The sequence below is a fragment of the Amaranthus tricolor genome, chromosome 3 (assembly GCF_026212465.1).
Source record: "Amaranthus tricolor cultivar Red isolate AtriRed21 chromosome 3, ASM2621246v1, whole genome shotgun sequence".
NCBI classification, from domain to species: Eukaryota; Viridiplantae; Streptophyta; class Magnoliopsida; order Caryophyllales; family Amaranthaceae; genus Amaranthus; species Amaranthus tricolor.
The window spans coordinates 32,045,951-32,064,609 of NC_080049.1; the positions used below are offsets into that span (position 1 = coordinate 32,045,951).

At 35.7% G+C, this 18,659-nt stretch overlaps 1 protein-coding gene across 1 annotated transcript; it reads right to left on the reverse strand.

Annotated features, from left to right (window-relative positions):
• Positions 1-1,410: 1,410 nt before the first annotated feature.
• On the reverse strand, positions 1,411-17,151 carry LOC130807728 (photosynthetic NDH subunit of lumenal location 5, chloroplastic-like). The gene is made up of 7 exons (XM_057673050.1): positions 16,890-17,151; positions 16,580-16,783; positions 15,072-15,234; positions 14,888-14,976; positions 3,754-3,808; positions 3,527-3,612; positions 1,411-1,880 (listed from the first exon to the last, which is right to left on the reverse strand). Exons 1-7 carry the CDS (start codon positions 16,911-16,913, stop codon positions 1,728-1,730), a joined length of 774 nt encoding a protein of 257 aa, XP_057529033.1. The 5' UTR covers positions 16,914-17,151; the 3' UTR covers positions 1,411-1,727.
• Between the last annotated feature and the right edge of the window lie 1,508 nt (positions 17,152-18,659).

Genomic DNA, 18,659 nt, shown 5'->3' on the forward strand with positions numbered 1-18,659 from the left:
AAACATTTATTTGCTAATTTTTCCGTGTCTTAAAATTTTTTTTTTCAGTTATTGCAGATTGTTGACGGAGTTTGTTTTATATACGACTATAATACTGGTTTCTAGTAAACATGACATAGAAATGTGAATACTTTTTTATGGACATAAATTTAAAAACTATTTAATTATCCTATAAAAACATTATGATGATAACGATGCAGAAGTAGCAGTTAGATAATTAACAAAATAGTGTGATGCGTAATTTCATGGTTAATATATAAAACAAATGTGAAGTGGGAGTAATGGGTGTTGTTCTATTTCAATGCTAGTGGAATGTAATCCAATTAAATATGACAAATTTTTTATTGAGACCGACTCTTTATGAGACGGCATAATGATTTATATAATTTTAATTTATTAAAAGATAAATATAGAAAAAACTTTGATATACTTGTATTTTTTTAAAAATAAATAATTTGAGCTGTTTGTATAGGCCTGTCTCATGGTGAGACGATCTCATACAAAACTTGCTAATTAAATATTAAATAAAGCAATAATAACAAAAGGAAAAAGCTTTTCCAAGAATCTGGAACCAAATCAAAAGAGGGCCCTACTAGATTTTAGTGGGCTTTTTATAAGATGGACCACCACACCAAGTTGAAGAGTATTGGTGTTGGATGGAGTTCTTTCCTTCATAGAAGTACTTGTCTGTCTTGTATTTTTGTTCTGACTTTATAGTATTCTTTTTAGAATTCGATTAAAAGATAGGGAGAAAAAAACAAAAATTATATAAATAGAAGAATTGGTAAATAACATAAAATATAATGAGTTTAAAGTTAAGATAAGAGAAAGATTATGAGTTTTTAACTTTAAAATATAGATAATAGAATTGTATCAAAATGATGAGAGATTTTTAAAAAAAGTAACAAAGTTATTAAATAAAGTGTATTTATGATTTAAAAATGGTACAAATTCACAAAAAATCACGTATAATATTTGAAAATGGTGCAAATTCTACAAATATAAATTATGCCCATTAATCAAGAAAACTCTACACAATATAAGTCAATGATACAAGCTTAAAGAAACCGAGAAAGTAGCTAATAAGTCACTTTTCTTTTTAAGAGGTATAACAAGTAAATATGGAGTACCTTATTCAAACACAAATAGAAGTTTTGGTCCAACCCCCTTTGAGAAGCACAACTTCATCTCTATTCACATTACAATTATCAATATACCCTCAAATTAGCTACTTTTGTGAGAGACGGTCTCTTGGTAAGACAACCTCAAACAAAAAGCTCATATTCAACCCATGTATGAGGCACATTTATTAGTGAGACCATCTCACTCAACAATTTGTGATTCTTAAATGAATATGCCTCGTTTTGCATTCATCAATATACTTTCCAGCAATACCAAATGCTCAAGAACAGGAAATAATTTGTGAAAGTGCCATTTGAATCATATATCATTGATCTTTACAATAGTAATTCATTATCCACCAAATGATCTCTAAGAAATATGCCCCAAAAGCATTGTGAATACTCTATACTGCCCAATACATCAAATTTGCGTGTATTCTTTAACTACTGTACTTCTCTAGATGGGTAAAACCAAGGAAAGACACGCACAGAAGAAAGAAAACACATGTACAGGAAACACACACTTGTGGAAAGAAAAGTCAACATGGACCAAAACTAGAAGCATGGAAAATGGATTAAAACCATCGAGACAACACCAAGTCTGCATCACACCGATGGAAGCTCACCACAATCACTGATGACAACCCTGTTCCTTGGACGGTCACCTCTGTCGGTCTCCTGTGATTCAATGAGCCTAACTATATCCATGCCTTCCAGAACCTGCCCAAAGACTACATGCCTCTGATCTAACCAAGAAGTCTGCAATTAATCAGATAAAATTCTTGAGCACAAAGGTAGCAGGCATTTGTATATTGTCTTTACATTTCTGCAAGTATTTCTAAACCAAATCTTGAAAGCTCAGCACATACAACAAAAAGTTTGCGTGCAGTTCTAGACACAAGGTGCTAATTACACTATAATTGATAACATCTTTACATAATTAAAGATAGCTCAACAGAAATAAGCAGAAAATATTTGCCAAAAAAAGAAAAATTCAGAAGATAGTATAGCTAAAACAGATTGTTACATTGGTTGCAAAAGGCCCAAAATAATCAATGCTTGAAAAATACAATATATCTCATGCTGAAAACATCTCATTAACATGTTATCCATCTATCTACTTGTAGATCTTTTCCATTAATAAGACGAAGGTATAGGCAATGTTAATCAGAAAAAACTGTGCAGATGTCTAGTCTTTTTATTGGTGCAGTGAGGCTGCAAGGCCCACAATCCCCACAAGCCATAACAGCCTTTAGAAGCCTCAAGGAGGTAATGGTGGCAACACCGGTGTTGGCAATGCCCTAACATTAATGAACCATTTACTATAAAAACGGATGTGCCAATGCTAATCATCCCAGTGTTGACAATCCCCAACAGCAATTAACCATTTACAATTGAAACGGATGCGTCAGTTCAGGGGTAGAGCTAATAAATATCCAATAGTCAGATATAAACTTATTCACACTTTAGGGCCAAAGGAACGCCTGAAATTCATCTACGAAGAAAACTAATCACTATATTTCAATTACAGATTGACAAAAATAGCCTGAAGTTTATCATGGAGCAATTAGAAATACGTGTTCACAACAATAATGGCAAAACCTTAATCCCAAAAAATTGGAGACAACCATATGAACTCATATACTCCTCATTTTCAATGGTCGTCTACATAGATTCTTCTCCATTTATTTCAATTTACTACCATCTCAGCCTATAAGTCTAAAGCCTTCATATCCCTTTTCAAACGAGTCTTTTTTCTCATTCATTGTTAGAAAATAGGCATGATAGATGATAAAAGACAAAAAAATGACGTATTTGTCAGGCTATAGCCTACAGTTCTTCAAATGAGAAGATAGTTTCAAATCAAGGTAGCTTTTGATGAAGATGCATTGGAGTTTGGAGACAAAGAAAAGAGGTAAATTTGTATTGCAATAATGGAGACAACTTCCCAATAGGAAAGAAAAAGTGATTTGATTCATGGATCAATCACCTCGGACACTAAAAGTACCATTATCTCCATGATGGAAGACAATGCATCATCACCGGACAATCAATCGTAACGGGTCCAGGAGGAAGCAATAAATTTCAAATTGGTCTACAAAGTTTTCATCACCTTATTGGTTCCTGCCATTAAGTTAATTTTTGACATACTTGGTAAAAATCTATTCCTGTTTTAGTGTTACATTATACATTATTATTATGAAGAAAAAAGTTTCCCTCTCCACTTTTATGCAAGGTACTTTTGCAGTCTGACAATTGTGGGCCTGTGGCACTTATGGCAGTGAGTCAATTGTTCAGGGATCTATAGTATGTGTGAATGAAAACTTTTCTTAATAGTAAACAAGAGAGAGGCTGGTAGGTGATATGTTTTACAAAGAAAGGTCAATATCAAAGGCATGCATTACCTTGACGGTGCAAATAAAAAATTGGCTTCCATTGGTGTTGGGGCCAGCATTGGCCATGCTAACAACTCCAGGTCCAATATGAGCCACTGTAAAAATTTCCAGACAAAATATAAGCTCATGAGACATTGTAAAAATATCAGGAGTAGCACATCTAGTGCAACACAGGCAGAACATTTCTATTTTTGAGCAATTACAATATTTATAATTTTGAACCAATATCGACTTACATTTGAAGTTCTCATCCTTAAAGTTACGTCCATAGATGCTCCTACCTCCAGTCCCCTGCAACGTGCATCACTTTTCACGGTTCAAACAAGATAATGTGGCCACTAATACCACAAACAATTTCATCTTCTACCTCCATAAATAAATAATAAAGAGAACAATGGAACAAAGATTGCATATAGTCAGCACTGAGCCATAGAGTTGGCACACATGTGAACTATGGACTATGATAACCTAACTTCTAAACCCAAGATGATGTGCAAAACAGCATTAATACTCGATGAGATGTCATTTGTTGACACAAAGCTATTAAGAAAACATAATATGGGTTAGTGACCCTTGGACCTTGGTCATCACTTAATCAATTGTCAAATAACATACTAAAACCTAATTGGGACCTAAAATTTTTAAAAGCTAAGTCAGGCCATTACCATAACCTCACACAACAGGGTCCCTCAATTTGTGTGTGAGGGGGTCTACTAATATATTGTTAAGTCTAAACTCATACAAAATACAAATGAACCAAGTAAAATCCAAGGATAAAGGTTTTGTAGATTTTTTTGATAAGTTATTGTTGTAAATGTGTGGCTTAAGTCAAGGTAGCAACTAGCATGGTTCGTGTTTGAGGACAAGATGAAATTATGAAGAGGAATTCGAGAGCATTCAAGTAAAGTTACATAATTGATGGCTCGGTCAAGCATCAAACGTTCGAACGAGCAAAGCAAAACAGAAAACAAGAGCCTCGAACACCAAATGCTCGAATGAGCAAGGAGGGCTCAGAAGAGCATCGCCTTGCTCAGGAGAACTCATATTTTTAGTCTAGTTTATTCTTCTTGATCTTGTTTGCGAACCATCTTCAACCTAAATGAACACTTTATCGTCAAGGAAAAGGCTTCATAAGGTGTACCAAATGGAGGTGCACATTGTTAGATCATGAACTACTTGCACATCGTTAAATCATCAATCAAAACAAGAAGGCCACCAATAAAGATGTAGCCTTAGTTAGATGAACCTCAACGAATCTTTTGTGTTCTCGATTGCTTTCTCTATTACTTGCACATTGTTATCCTCAAATTTTCATTCTAGTGTTCAGTATTCCACAAAAGAGTTCCACCACCTATTTTGGTGTTGCAAATTGCTTATGCGAAGTTGTTCCTCATTGAGCAACCAAATTATCATTGATTGCTTCAATGACGTGTAACACCCAAGCCACCAATTCTGAAGACATATCTGAAAAGGGGAAAAAGAGGAGAGTAGGTGATATGTTAGTTGGGGTGAGCTGGCGAAAATATTTAGAAATAAACTTTTTCAGTTGTTTTTTGTTATCTTTTATTTTCTTGTGTTTGTTCTTTTGGGCTTTTGTGTCTTAGGCTCGGGGTCTATAAATAGGGACTCCTTATCATTGTAAAGGGTTATCTTGTATTTTGAATAAGAAATTCAGAAATAAAGGAGTTTACACAACACTTGAAATTGTGTGGGAGTTTGTATAGCACTCAAAGCTATGTGTTCATTCTTTTGTGTTTCTTCTTTGTTCTCTTGTGTGTGTGTTTGGAGATTTCGTAACTGGGTGTGTTACATAGGTATTCGAGCGGTTCAATTTTCTTTCCCAATAGCAATAATGGAAACTTCTAGTATTCAAGAATGGATGGTTCATTTGAACAAAAATTGGAGAAATTGAAGGAGGTTTCGGCCACCGTGGAGCAGATTGCCAAGAAACAAGACAAAACTGATCAAGTCTTGGCTCAACTGATGGAAGGGCAAGCCAAGTTATTAGAGATGGGCACCCATTCTGATAATAATTTGAGAAAACAGACCCAAAACGAAAACATGGGATATGATGGAGAAAATCTAGAATGGATTTGTCAAAATGAAAGTGGTTCACGGCATTCCCAAAACGATGAACGAAATCAAGAAAGATCGAATCGGAAGGCAAGGAGGTTGGAATTACCGCCATTTAATGGTCAAGATCCTGATGAATGGATTTTGAAAGCAGAAAAGTACTTTACCTTTTACCAACTCAATGAAAAAGAAAAGGTAGAATCGTTAGTAGCGAGTTTCGAAGGGGAAGCAATGATGTGGTACCGGTGGATGAATCAAAGAACGTCATTAAAACCATGGGAAGACTTAAAGATGCTGATCTTGGAACATTTTCGTTCCGGTGAGGATGGACATCTCTACGAACAGTGGATGTCGGTGGAGAAAATGGGTACCGTGGCTAAATATCGAAAGGAGTTTGTGACGAGGTTGACTTACTTGGATCCAGTAGATGAACCGGTGATGCTCGATGCTTTTTTGAGAGGATTATAGGATGAGGTCAAGGCTGAGCTTTGAATCTTGGGGCCGACGAATTTGGAACAGACCATGGCGTGGCCAGATAAAATTGATAACAAATTAACAGGTACTTGGTAGGGAAGGAGACCATTAATGGTGCGTAGGGCTGAACAGAGTTTGGTCTAAACTGTAAACCAAACCGGACCAAACCGTAATTTAAGTATTTAGTCTGGTCTACGTTCTAAATGGTTTGGTCCGGTTTTTTTTTTTTAAACGGTTTTCGGTCTTGTCTAGGTTTTTAAATTTTCAGACCGGACCGGACCGGAAAACTGTAATAAATTCCGATCTGGTAAAAACCGTAAACCGTAGACCGGAACCCGCATTAATATATGAGAACTAAGAAGGCCCAAGTTTAATATTGTGTCTAGCAGCCCAAGTAGCATTTTATTTAAATGTTAGGCCCAAGCTTAAAAACAGGAAACCTGCTGTGTTCCTTCATTCTTTCATTCAAGAGTCAAGACCATTCTTTCATTCATCCCTAATTCTGTGTTCTTCGCAAGCGGGAAACGGCGTTGTGCAGCTGTGTTCTTTCATTCTCCATTCTTTCATTCTGTGTTTCGCCTTCGACCTTCAGTGCTACCTTCAGGTATCAGTCTCCATTCTTTCATTTTGTGCTTCGCCTTCGACTTTCTTGCTTCTTTCATGATTCTTTCTTGCTTTCTAATTTATAGTTTCTTTCTAATTTAGTCTCCATTCTCCAATCTCAAGTGTTAATTTTCACCATGGAATCAAGTGTAGAATCTCGTAATGTAAGTATGTTGGTAGAATTTTTGATTTTTTAGGGTTTTTTTGTTCAATTTTTTGTATAAATTCGAATATTTATAAGTTGATGTTTTGATTTTTCCAATTTTTGGTTGATATTATGTTGATATACTTGATATTTTTGGGTGGAAGATATGTGAAACAGCAAACAAAATATTTGGTTGATACTTGATATTATGTTGAATGTTGATAGTTTTGGGTAGAAATAGTCTTTGAAATGCAAGAAAGTGCTCCTTTAATTATGTAGATTGTTGATATTGTTTGGTTGGTATTATGTAGACTAAATAGTTACTGACTTACTGGCTTCCTCTTAGTAATTAAGGTTTGGTTGATATGTTGTTGATATTAGTTGATATTGTAGACTAAATAGATTGTTGATATTGATTGAAAACAAAATATTTGGAATATATGTGAAATAGTCTTTGAAATGACAAGTTGTAACTTGTAAGTATTGGTGGTTCAATTGTAGATGTCGATGAATGTACCTTTTATAATTTGCGATGAAAATGAAGTGGATGATCAGGATGGTAATGAAACTGAAAAGGAGGAAGCTATGAGCAAACAAAGGAAGAAGCTTGTGAAACCAAGATCCGACATATGGGATCACTTCACCAAATTTACAAACAAAAATATGGAAAACAAATGTAAGTGCAACTATTGTGGTCGTGAATATAAGTGCAATCCTAGTGTAAATAGGACTAGTACTTATAGAGCACATTTAAGTAAGTGTCCTAGATTTTCACTCAATAACAAATCAAATGCTATTTAAACACAATTGAGTTTTCAATTAAGTGTTAATGAACAAGGGGAACAAGAAGCTCACATAAAGAGTTGGATGTTTAACTATGAGGCTTGTAGGAAACGCTTAGTGTTCATGATAAATGTTGATGAACTTCCTTTTAGATTTTTTGAACCCAGGGGTTTAGGTACTTTTGCTCACAGATGCAAAATAAGTTTGTGATTCCTTCTAGAATGACTGTTGCTAGAAATTGTTACGAGATGTTTTTGGATGAAATATTGAAACTAAAATCTTTTTTAAAAACTAATTGTAGGAGAGTATGTCTTACTACTGACACATGGACTTCAATCCAAAATTTAATTATATGTGTTTAACTGCTCATTTTATTGATAATGATTGGAAGTTAAATAAAAGAATCTTAAACTTTTGTCCAATATCAAGTCATAAAGGTCAAGCCATTGGAAAGGCAATTGAGAAATGTTTGCTTGCTTGGGGTCTTGAAAATGTAATGACCATTACTGTTGACAATGCTAGTTCTAATGACACTGCAATTGCTTATTTAAAAACAAGAGTTAAAACGTCGGGAACTAGTTTGTGAATGGAGAATATTTGCATGTAAGATGTATTGCTCATATCATGAACTTAGTGGTTAATGATGGTCTCAAATTAGTTACTGATGCTGTTTGTCGAGTTCGAGGTGCTGTTAAATTTATTTTATCTTCTCCATCTAGAATTGAGAAGTTTTATAAGTGTGTTTTGGATGAGAAGATTCCACCAAAAAACATGTTGTCTCTTGATGTGGTCACACGGTGGAACTCAACTTATTTGATGTTAAGCATTGCTGCTTTAAAGTTTATATTGGCATTTGAGAGGTATGATGGGGAAGATCCAAATTTTCATGAGCATCTTCTAGATCCCCATGGTTATGGGAATGGTTTAAGAAAGCCTACTACTGATGATTGGGACCAAGTGAAGAACTTAGTTCAATTATTAGAAGTGTTTTACAATTTAACTTTGCGTGTGTCTGGTTCACAATATGTTACTTGTAACGGTAGTTTTGATGATATAACTAATGTTGATTGTTTGCTAAAAGAATGGTGTGAAAGCCCTGATTATGAGTTTAAGGAAATGGCAAAGAAAATGAAAGAGAAGTGTGATAAGTATCGGGGGATCCTAGAAAACTAAATGTTATGCTATATATGTTGCTGCTGTACTTGATCCTAAATATAAATGGGAAACTGAGGAATTTGGAATAAGACAAATGTACACAAAAGATAATGATGCTTCTGTTGTTTGTATGCGGTTAAAGAATGCCCTTTACGATCTATATGATGAATACAAAGGCTTTCATTCCACACCCGCAACAACGAACCAAAGTGATGGTGTTTCAAGTTCAAGCAAAGATGTAGAACCTGATCTTCCGAAAAAAGAACTTATGAGATCTAAGTTCAAAAAACTCAAAGAGTCTCATGAGGATGGGGAATTGACTAAAACAGAGGTGGACAAGTATTTAGATGAGGTTACAGAAGATGGAGATAGCTTTGAAATTTTGACCTGGTGCAAAAACAATAGTTCAAGGTTTCCTATTCTTTCTCTTGTAACTCGTGATGTGCTAGCCATTCCTGTATCCACAATTGCATCGGAAAATGCCTCTAGCACTGGAGGTTGAGTTCTAGATTCATTTCGAAGTTCATTAAGTCCAAAGATGGCGGAAGCTCTTATTTCTTGTCAAGATTGGCTTCGTGCTTCTTCTCCAAAAGTTGAGGAGTGCTTGGAGGATATAGCACAACTAGAGAACGGTATGTGATCTTTCATATCAAGATTAGTGTTATGTCTATTTTATAAAATCATAGTTTTTGATGTTTGTTTTTATTGTATAGTCATCGAAGATCAATTTGGCTCCTTCAGTTATCGACGTTCCTTAATGCAATGATCCTTATTCATGGATGAAGTCGCTATTGCTGAGTGCTGATTAGTGACTACTATGAATTTACTTTATGTTCTATATTATAAAATTGGTGATGTACTTAACTATTGAAAATTTGTAATGTTTCGGATTTGGTGATGTATTTTGTTTACAGATTATCATTTTTCTTAGATTCTCAATTAAAAAAATACATAAAAAGAAAAAATCGTAAACCAGACCAGACCAGACCGTTCTAGAACAATCTGGTCTGGTGTCTTCACTGGTCTGGTCTGAAAATTTTCCAGACCGGAATTCTGGTCTGGTCTGATTTTTCTGTCAAACCAGACCAGACCGGACCGTGTGCAGCCCTAATAGTGCGCAATTACCCTTTTACCCTTCAAAAATATCAGAATCCAATGAAATACCAAAATAACCCTCCACCCCCAAATTACTTGTCAAACCCAAATAGCCCTAACCCTAAATCCACTGCGCAGAATCCATCAAATCCAACAAGAAGCCGTTATCCACCAGCGAATTTAGGTACGGAGCGAGCCGGCGGCAAGGAAAGACGCCTTTCAGATCAAGAATATCGGGAGAAAAGAGCCAAAGGGTTGTGTTTTCAATGTGATGAAAAATGGTCCCTTGATCATGTTTGTAGTAAAAAAGAGATCAGTGTATTGATTGGCACTATGGTGGACGACGAAGCAAAGGGTGATGAATTACATATTGAAGAAATTACTGAGGAGGAAGAACTTGAGGTAATTAACATCTCCTTGAATTCTGTGGTGGGCATTACGAATCCCAAGACTATGAAGCACTGGGAAAAATTGGGGAACGTGAATTAATTGTGATGATTGATCCGGGAGCAACCAACAACTTTATTTCGAATCAGGCGGTACAGACCTTGAGAATTAAGTGTGAAGATTGTGATAAATTTGGGGTCAGACTCGACAATGAGGAAGAAATCTTGGGTAAAGGTGTGTGTCGGCAGGTGGAGCTACAAATTCAAGGGTTGTCCATTGTTCAAGACTTTCTTTCTTTGGATTTGGGAAATTCAGACTTAATTCTTGGCATCCAGTGGTTGGAGACTTTAGGTCCGGTAACGACGAATTGGAAGACACAGATGATGCAATTCACATGGCAAGGGCAGAAAATAATTTTGATAGGAGATCCGTCATTGTAGCGTTCAAAGTTTCCTTAAAAGCCATGCTTAAGGTGTTACGCAAGGAAGCTGGAGGCATTCTAGTAGAGTTTAACGGGATCGAAAACTGCATCAAGGGAGCTACTGTACCTGTTGAATTACAGGAATTATTTGACTCGTACTCAGACATTAATCAATCCCAACTCCAATTACCCCCACATAGGACCCAAGATCATGTAATCACCCTCAAGGAGGAAACCAATCCCATAAATGTTCGTCCCTATCGGTATCTGCATAGTCAAAAGAACGAGATCGAGAGGTTGGTTCATGACATGCTCAAAGCTGGAATCATACAACCCTCAATTAGCCAATTCTCTAGTCCACTCATCTTGGTCAAAAGAAAGACGGATCTTGGCGATTTTGCGTGGACTATAGGGCCTTGAATAAGGCGACAATTTCGGATAAATACCCCATTCCGATGATCGATGAGTTACTTGATGAGTTACACGGAGCAACGGTGTTCACCAAACTGGATCTTAAATCTGGGTACCATCAGATTAGAATGAAGGCACAAGATGTTCATAAAACTGCTTTTAGAACTCATGAGGGTCACTATGAGTTTCTCGTTATGCTCTTCGGTTTAACGAATGGTCCGTCGACCTTTCAAGCTCTAATGAATGAAATTTTCCGACCCTATCATAGGAAATTTGTATTGGTTTTCTTTGATGATATTCTTATATATAGCAAAGAAAAATTGGAGCATCGACATCATGTGTAACAAGTTTTTCAATGCCTAAGGAAGAATGAGTTGGTGGTTAATGGTGGAAAATGTGAATTGGGGTGGATTTAGTTTCTTATCTGGGACATATAATATCTGCACAAGGTGTGTCGGTGGATGAAGAAAAAATAGGGGCGATGCAATCTTAGGCATCACCAAAAACTCTTAAAGAATTGAGGGGATTCTTAGGACTTACGGGGGTACTACCGAAGGTTTGTGAAAAGGTATGCCCAACTAACAAGAGTTCTCACTAATCAACTCAAGAAAGACGTGTTCGCATGGAATATGGAAGTCGAGCATGTTTTTCAATATCTCAAGACCATCATGACCACAGTACCGGTTCTAGCTATGCCAAATTTTCAAAAATCTTTTGAAGTCGAGACCGATGCATCCCAACATGGGTTAGGGGCCGTTTTAATGCAAGAAAAACATCCGATTGCATACTATAGCAAGACTTTGGGGATCCAAGTTAGTAACAAACCAATTTATGAGAAAGAACTCATGGCCATTGTGTTTGCTGTTTTGAAGTGGAAGCACTACCTGCTTGGGAGGCACTTCGTGGTGAAAACCGATCAAAGGTGTTGCGGCATTTTTTGTTGCAAAGGGAGGTCAATAGGGACTACCAAAAATGGATGATGAAATTAATGGGATTCGACTTCACCATTGAGTATAACCCGGAACATAACAATTCTGTGGTAGATGCATTATCGAGAGTATCACATGGGGCAATGGAATTGGGAGCTTTGTGGAGTTCCAAAAGCATAGATTGGAACTGTTGCAAGATGAGGTCAAGAAAGATGCAGCTTTGGTTCGAATTCGAGAGGCTGTCTCAAATGGAGAGCAGGCCTCTACTGGTTTCACCATGAACCATGATAGATTGCCTTACAAGGGCAGGTATGTGTTGGCTCGCTCTTCTTCTTTCATTCCCGTTCTGCTTCGTGAATATCATGATTCTCCTTTGGGGGGACATGCGGGAGAGTCGAAGACATATCTCCAGTTGGCTTCCGAATGGTTTTGGGAGGGCATGAGACGACAGGTCACTAATTACGTCAGGGACTGTTCAGTGTGCCAAAAAGTTAAAGCTTCAACTCAAAGTCCGGCTAGACTGCTATAGAATTTGCCCATTCCAGCCCATGTTTAGGAACATATCACTATGGATTTCATTGAGGGACTACCTAACAGAGGGGGTTGATACAATCTTAGTGGTGATTGATCGGCTGACCAAGTACGGGCATTTTATTGCTCTCAAGCACCCCTAGACGGCTCTTAGCGTGGCAGCTAAGTTCGTGAAGGAAGTGGTACGACTACATGGTTTTCCTACTTTTATGGTGTCCGATAGAGACAAGGTCTTCATGAGTATCTTTTGGAGAGAAATGTTTCGGCTACAACAAACACAATTACTACGGAGCACGGCCTTCCATCCACAACCGACGGCCAAACTAAAATTGTAAATAAAGTTGTGGAGACATACCTTCGTTGCTTCACCAATGAACAACCAAAGAAATGGGCAAAGTGGCTCAATTGGGCTGAGTTTAGTTACAATACCTCGCCACACCTTTCCATCAAAACGACACCCTTTCAAGCTCTATATGGGAAGGTGCCACCACATGTAGCCCGGATCAGCCATCAACCAACAGCAGTAGACTCATTGGAGCATTTGTTACAAGAGCGAGACGCGATGTTGGATGAATTACAATTTAATATGGCGAAGGCACAACAACGATGAAAGTTTATGTTGATAAAAAAAGAAGAGAAATGTCAAATGAAGAAGGGGAGTGGGTGTACCTCAAGGTACAGCCATATCGTCAGAAGACCTTGGCTAACCGAATAAACGAGAAGTTGGGTTTACGTTTCTATGGTCCACATAAAATCTTACAGAAGATAGGCCAAGCAGCTTACAAGCTAGACTTACCCAAAGACTACCAAATACTCCCGGTCTTTCATGTCTCTCAACTAACAAAGGCAGAAGGTGTGGGAAATTTGAACAATACAGTCGTTGCTCCACCATTAACAGCAGATTTGGAAATTTTGATGACACCAGCAGATATTCTTCAAGTGCGGCAGCAAGGGTCTAAACCAAGAGAGGTGTTGGTTTTATGGGAAGGATTAGATGAATCTGAAGCTACTTGGGAGGATGCCACAAAATCCTTCGCTACCTTTTCAGATACACAGCTTGAGAACAAGGTGCTTAATTGGGTCGGGGGTATTGTAACACCCAAGCCACCAATCCTGAAGACATATCGGAGAAGAGGAAAAAGAGGAGAGTAGATGATATGTTAGTTGGGGTGAGCTGGAGAAAATATTTAGAAACAAATACTTTCAGTTGTTTTTTGTTATCTTTTATTTTCTTGTGTTTGCTCTTTTGGGCTTTTGTGTCTTAGACTCAGGGTCTATAAATAGGGACTCCTTCATTGTAAAGGGTTGTCTAGTATTTTGAATAAGAAATTCAGAAATAAAGGAGTTTACACAACACTTGAAGTTGCGTGGGAGTTTGCATAGCACTCAAAGTTGCGTTCATTCTTTTGTGTCTCTTCTTTGTTCTCTTGTGTGTGTTTAGAGATTTCGTAACTGGGTGTGTTACATAACGATGCGTTATATTAGAAAGACAAATAAAAGGACACTAAGGCCAAAAAAGCTCATGCCCTTTACCTATCATAAGTATAAGCCATTTTATCAGCAAACTTTGCTCATAGATTGACTCCCACATAACAAAAACCTCTAAAATAACTCGAAGAGGAAAAACTATATTCTCAAAAATCTATTAATTTTTTTTTTCAATCAGACTACCACATTGCCATCAAAACCATCCCCATAGCACAACAAGCCAACTAACTCAACAAGACAAGAATAAAACCCACTCTTTTTGTCATTGAGTTCTAGAATAAGAACCCCAAGTGCAAAAGGGAAGAAAAGATAATTGGCAAATGGAATGTTCGATTGATGAGGCCTACATAGGAAACACTTAATTTTCCATATCCAATGCTACAATATAAATCTTTTGCATTCCATCAACTACAATGAAAAAACAATTTAAAATTCTTCCAACACTCCTCTATGTTCTTAAAAGATTGTTGATTTGTGTCAGGTAGTAAAACCATACAAGTGGAAAATGCATTCAGACTACAAGTGAACACTACAAGCAACTAATCTGCAGGGTTTTTTTGTATACACTAAACGAGCAAACAGACACTTTTTTGAGAACTTATTTTCTGATTTTTATCAATTCATTGTGGATAAAGTCCATCAGAAATGCAGCAGCTTGCGCAATGGTTGGAAACACTGCAATAATTTTTACAATTCACAGCTGATTTACAAAGCTATATTGAGCAATATGGTTGTTTCATCCATATGATCAAGACCAGAAGAGGTCACCCTTAATTTATCCTATGTTTATATACATGTACAAAATAGAAACTAACAATGTGGCGTCAGGTCATGTTATATACTCCATATATCAACATGGGATAGTAATAACTTACATTTCCCTTGTCAAAATCTCCTCCTTGAATCATGAAATCCTTGATAACGCGATGAAATGAAGAACCCTTATAACCAAAACCCTTCTCTCCTGAAATTTGTAGCAAGATTAAGAAAAAGGTTTAAAGTTAAAACATACAATTATCGATCAAGTAAACTTTGTCAATAACTTTTTAAGAGATAAACCTGTGCAAAGAGCTCTGAAGTTCTCAACAGTAACAGGCACGTCATCACCAAAGAGACCAATCACAATCCTACCAGCTAACTTCCCCACTGGATTTCCAATGCTTATATCGAAGTATACTTTATTTGTCACTTTAGCTTGTAATGGAATCTCCTGCAAATTAGACTGCAATGCGAAAAATTAGATCCCCTACAAACAAATAATAATTCCTTTCATCTGAAAAGAACTATGACATTGTCCCAACCCTCATATTAACAATCAAAAACTAAATCACAAGTATGGTGATTATAACAGTTGACTCTTGCCTACCACCCTCCCAATCCGCAAGCTCTCAATCTAAACACAGACATTATGTGAACTCAAAGATAAATTACAACTCCCTCCATTTCAGTACGTCTACATTTATACCCTTTCTACACACAATGTGCATTTAACTAAATGTAGTAGAAGATGTGACTACATAGTTTATGTTAATTGAACGCAACATTGCTTGCGACACATCAAATAGCCAAGTCCCATACTATTAGTATGTTACTATAGTGTGATGCACAATGTTGACATAGATATTGATGTACAAATAAATAGCAAGACATGCATCATAAAGGATTTTTATAAAGTCATTGTTCATGAGTATTTATATCAATTTGCAAGCTGATATCTGTTGTTAGTTCATCTCGCATTGTATTTTTTACTGCATAATTACTCCCAAAGATGTTCGATATTTATAAATTTAACCTTGTAGGAGTAACTCAGAATAGCAAATTCAATTTGTAATAAAAATTGGGGAAAATGCATGAGCATTTATTTATCCAACAAATATCTCAACATTACTATAAATAACTCCATCATATTAAGAATCAAGAAGTTTTGTAGTTTGATCCCCTGAGAATTGTTTGATGGCTCACAATTGACACAAGCATGGTTCAAGTGTTTAATTTAATAGCTCGAAGGTATGTTGCTCCCACAAGCATGAGGAGCGCACGAACGAGCTAAGGGGTAGAGGTAAAGCATAAAAGGCACAGGAGCGCAAACGAGCAAGCATATGGCGAAGCATTTTGGACGGTTCTGGGACGTCGTGCTTTTCATAGCTTTCCTAAGTCCTAGAGTCAAGAACTTCATTATTTTCATCAATCAATGAACACAAAATACTTGGTCTAAACACATTACACCATTGGAAATTTCACTCTCCCTATTGTAATTCTTCTATTGAGTTCTTGACTTAAGAACTCCATTATTCATCAATCAACACAATCAACCAAAATGTAAACCAAGTTAAGCAAACCTCACTGATTATGTGTGTCATTTTATTGCTTTCTTTAATTCTTACATTATTGATCTCAATCTTTGTTCTCTAGTTTTCTATATCACTAAAGACCAATCCATCATAGTTCTTTATCCAAGATTGGCATCCACCAAGTTGTTCTTAATAGGCAACCCGCCCATCGCCAGACAGTCAGACACCACATACTTCCCATAGACAAATTAACAAAGAAAAGAAAAATTAGGTCACCTCAGCAGAAGCACGAATAGAGGGAAGAAAACTAGGTTTCCGACGAAGAGGAGCGAGAGAGGAGCACGAGAAAGACACGTGACATAAGGAGTTCGAAAACGACAAAGTACTTCTTGGAGCTTTAAGCGAACTCTTAGCGGACGACATTACTGCGACATTCATCGGAGTTACACTTCTTTTTCCGGTAATTGAAGTGACATTTGCCTGCAAATGTCAAGAATAATAAAGGCAAAACTAATAAATCAATGAAAGAGCATAATTCAATCTAAGAAAAAAAACACAAGAGATAGTGATTTTCTAGGGTTTTTACTTGGTTAGCAAAAGAAGCCGCCATTGATGATGAACGAAGGTCGAAGAAGAAACTAATATGCTTATTTGTGTTGTACTATGTTCTTTCAGCAGCGGCTGCGATAAGGTGGGACTGATAAGGAACTAACGGTCTAAAGTCTAAACTATAGTAGATAATAGTCGACAGGGCAGACGGAGAAAACTATAGACAATTTCTAAGTAACGGTAATGTGACTATTACAAGAATTGCAAGAGTTGGGTAAGGTTTGAGTTTCAAGTGATAATTAAATTCAAGATTTTTTTCTAAAAGTTTATATTTAGTTTCTATTTAAGATAACATTTGATTTTCTTTCGAGAAAACAAATTATGCTGAAATAAATATACTATAATTTTTACTTTTATGTATATATGCAAATTAGAAAAGGGGTAGCTATTCTTGGAAAAAAACTTTGTTTATCCACCGGGTAAACTGTCCATATAAGATAATATTAAAGATATAAAGTTAATACACATTTGATTTATTATTCATCAAATAACTAACATAAACATATATAATTATTTATCAACTAATTATCCATAAATTGTCACCTAACCCGGATAAACTATCTAATAAGTAGATGTAGCTAAGCTCGTGTAAACTCTTTCAACTTCTAGGTTCTAACTCCAGTGTTTGGCACATGAAATTTCAAGGAGGGAATGGGACTTTAGTGTAAAAAAAGTCTTAAGTCTTTGTTTGTTTAAAGGAAATGAGAATAGGGATTGGAATTAAAAATTATGAAAGTTCTCAAGAAAAATATCTTGGGAGGAGGGTGGTTTTTGAGTTGAGACTTTCATTTTCATCAATTTTTTAAGTCTTTAACATGCCAAATGAGGGATGAAATTTTTTTAATTTTCAAAGTCTCATCTTAAAATCTCACAAATCTCGTACTTTTGTGCCACCCTAAAGAAAACTTTATCTATATGCGTTCCCATCCATCTTCACTTGCATAAGTATGTGTCTTTATGTGTGACTAACTATTACAATTTAAACTCTTTAATTTAGCACAACTACAACAATTAGAAAGTTTGGCAATTACAACATTTAACACACTATAAAAAAAATGAAGTTTATAATTTAGTACATTGAACAATTAAATAAACCTACTTTTGAATCTATAATTAAATGATCATGATTATAAATATCAATCATCAAATCAAACAATAAAAAAAATAGAAAGTATAATTAGAAGAACCAAATTCAAATGTCGTATAGATTAACCTTAGACTAAAATGAAAACGATACTTAAAATATATAAATATTTTCAATTATTTGAAGCTAAAAATCAACCTTAAGACTAGTCAACAAATATTTACCACATAACACAAATGGAAAAATATGGCTCTAGTTTACTTATGCCATAGTATTATATTTTTGCAACTTTTTTTTAATAAATATTATGGCAATTTTGTCATGATGATATCAGTTATTAATTTATTCAGAATAATTTTAACTGTCATTAATTTTTCTTTAATAATTTCACCTTTTAATAATCCAACTTTAAACAATATCAATTATATTGTTGACTTTTTTAAATCTAATTAATATAATGCTTAAATCCATCTTTGTTATATTATGGTAATAAATGCAATCTGCAGGTGATAAAATGAACCAAGTAGAAATCAGCTAAAACAATTACTTCTATTTATAAACGCAAAATTCTTAAAAAGTTTTTTTTGCATTTTTGTTGGATGTTTTTTAAACCGATCTTTAAAAGTCCTCACATTTCATTGGGCCAACACCTTTTTTAATGAA

Coding starts and splice junctions, on each gene's coding strand:
- LOC130807728 (XM_057673050.1), bottom strand. CDS start 16,913: ATGGCGGCTTCTTTTGCTAACCAA. Junction 16,784..16,889: donor CGGCTTCTTTTGCTAACCAA/GTAAAAACCCTA, acceptor TGACATTTGCAG/GCAAATGTCACTTCAATTAC. Junction 3,613..3,753: donor TAAGGATGAGAACTTCAAAT/GTAAGTCGATAT, acceptor AAATTTTTACAG/TGGCTCATATTGGACCTGGA.